This window comes from Electrophorus electricus, chromosome 1, assembly GCF_013358815.1.
Source record: "Electrophorus electricus isolate fEleEle1 chromosome 1, fEleEle1.pri, whole genome shotgun sequence".
Lineage (NCBI taxonomy): Eukaryota > Metazoa > Chordata > Actinopteri > Gymnotiformes > Gymnotidae > Electrophorus > Electrophorus electricus.
The window spans coordinates 36,061,300-36,063,799 of record NC_049535.1 but is presented as its reverse complement, the minus strand read 5'-3'; the positions used below and the strand labels follow the sequence as shown (position 1 = coordinate 36,063,799).

Here is a 2,500-nt window from a genome sequence, read left to right as displayed (position 1 = left end):
CACACAATCTGGACACACTATTAACACACACACTCTGAACACACACTATTAACATACACTATTAACACACACACAATCTGGACACACTATTAACACACACACTCTGAACACACACTATTAACATACCCTATTAACACACACACAATCTGGATTCACGTTATTAACACACACACACACAATCTGGACACACACTGTTAACATACACGCTCTGAACACAAACTTTTAATACACACACACTGTGAACACACACTATTAACACACAAACTCTGGACATACACTATTAACACACACACACACACACACACAATCTGAACACACACTAACATACACACACACTCTGGACACACGCTATTGACACACACACTCTGGACACATACTATTAACACACTCTGAACACACACTATTAACATACACTATTAACACACACACAATCTGGATTCACATTATTAACACACGCACAATCTGGACACACACTATTAACACACATACAATCTGGACACACTATTAACACACACACACAATCTGGACACACACTATTAACACACACACTCTGAACACATACTATTAACACACACACACACATTGTGAACACACACTATTAACACAGACTAACATACACACACACACTCTGGACACACACTATTAACACACACACACTCTGAACACACACTATTAACACACACACACACACTAATAACACACACTATTAACATACACAAACAATCTGGATACACACTATTAACATACACACACAATCTGGACATATACTATTAACACACACACTCTGGACACACACTATTAACACACACACAATCTGGACACACATTATTAACATACACACATAATCTGGACACACACTATTAACATACACACACAATCTGGACACACACTATTAAAACACACACAATCTGGACACACACTATTAACACACACACATAATCTGGACACACTATTAACACACACACATAATCTGGACACACACTACTAACACACACACACACTCTCTGAACACACTTATGAAATCAGACCACACTTTTTAAAATCCACTTAATAATATTGATCTGATCCATCAGATCCATGTCATAGGGGTGTATAAACATAATCTGCCCCTCACTAGCAGTGAATAGTAAATAGGACATTGAGAATTCTACTTGCATTACCACAAAATGCACCATTTACAAAATATATCACTACATTAAGTGCTCAAAAGAGGAACTGAGGAGTTATGAAGTTATAAGAAGTTATTTTTTAAACAAAATCAAGATCAGATCAATGATTATTCTTTGGGTTTAGAAGAGTAAGCATTGGTGAACAGTGTCGTACAGATGTGCAGTGTGACGGAGACTCCTGTGTCAGGAATGTTAGTACGGTACATTTTTCAAAATGAAGAATTTATTCAGATGCAAAAAGGTGGGAATAAGTAATCTGGAGTCATTAAGTGAATTGATCTGGACTTGACGTAATAGCACTGCAGCAGTGTGTGTGTGTGTGTGTGTGTGTGTGTGTGTGTGTGTGTGAGTGTGTGCGTGTGTGAGTGTGTGTGTGCGTGTGCGTGCATGTGTGTGTGCACGTGTGTGTGCATGCGTGTGTGAGCGTGTGTGCGTGTGTGAGTGCGTGCGTGTGTGCGTGTGTGTGCGTGTGTGTGTGCGTGTGTGTGTGAGTGTGTGTGTGTGTCAGTGTGTGTGTGCGCGTGTGTGTGTGTGTACTTACATTACTAGCCTCTTTGACGAGTCGCTGCTCTGTGTACAGAATGTGTTTGATGCATCTCACCAGTTCCAGTGGACAACGGTCGTAGGTGCTCTGAAATACATCACTGTGTCACTTTGATGATTATGTCAGGAGACCAGTTACACATGACAGTCAGGAGGCTGGTGTGACTGTTACAGATGACAGTCAGGAGGCTGGTGTGACTGTTACACATGACAGTCAGGAGGCTGGTGTGACCGTCACACATAACTGTCAAGGGACTGGTGTGACCGTCACACATAACTGTCAGGGCACTGGTGTGACCGTCACACATAACTGTCAGGGCACTGGTGTGACCGTCACACATAACTGTCAGGGGACTGGTGTGACCGTCACACATAACTGTCAGGGGACTGGTGTGACCGTCACACATAACTGTCAGGGCACTGGTGTGACCGTCACACATAACTGTCAGGGCACTGGTGTGACCGTCACACATAACTGTCAAGGGACTGGTGTGACCGTCACACATAACTGTCAGGGCACTGGTGTGACCGTCACACATAACTGTCAGGGCACTGGTGTGACCGTCACACATAACTGTCAGGGCACTGGTGTGACCGTCACACATAACTGTCAGGGGACTGGTGTGACCGTCACACATAACTGTCAGGGCACTGGTGTGACCGTCACACATAACTGTCAGGGGACTGGTGTGACCGTCACACATAACTGTCAGGGGACTGGTGTGACCGTCACACATAACTGTCAAGGGACTGGTGTGACCGTCACACATAACTGTCAGGGCACTGGT

The 2,500-nt window shown here is 43.6% G+C and overlaps 1 protein-coding gene across 3 annotated transcripts in view; it reads right to left on the bottom strand.

Moving 5' to 3' along the window:
* Positions 1-2,500, bottom strand: part of stat5a (signal transducer and activator of transcription 5a) — a 72,130-nt gene that overhangs the window by 27,021 nt on the left and 42,609 nt on the right. For all 3 annotated transcript variants that reach the window (XM_035527867.1, XM_035527872.1, XM_035527871.1), the window contains one exon: positions 1,711-1,800. In XM_035527867.1, the coding sequence (XP_035383760.1) occupies positions 1,711-1,800 (90 nt within the window). The remainder of the gene's footprint in view (positions 1-1,710; positions 1,801-2,500) is intronic.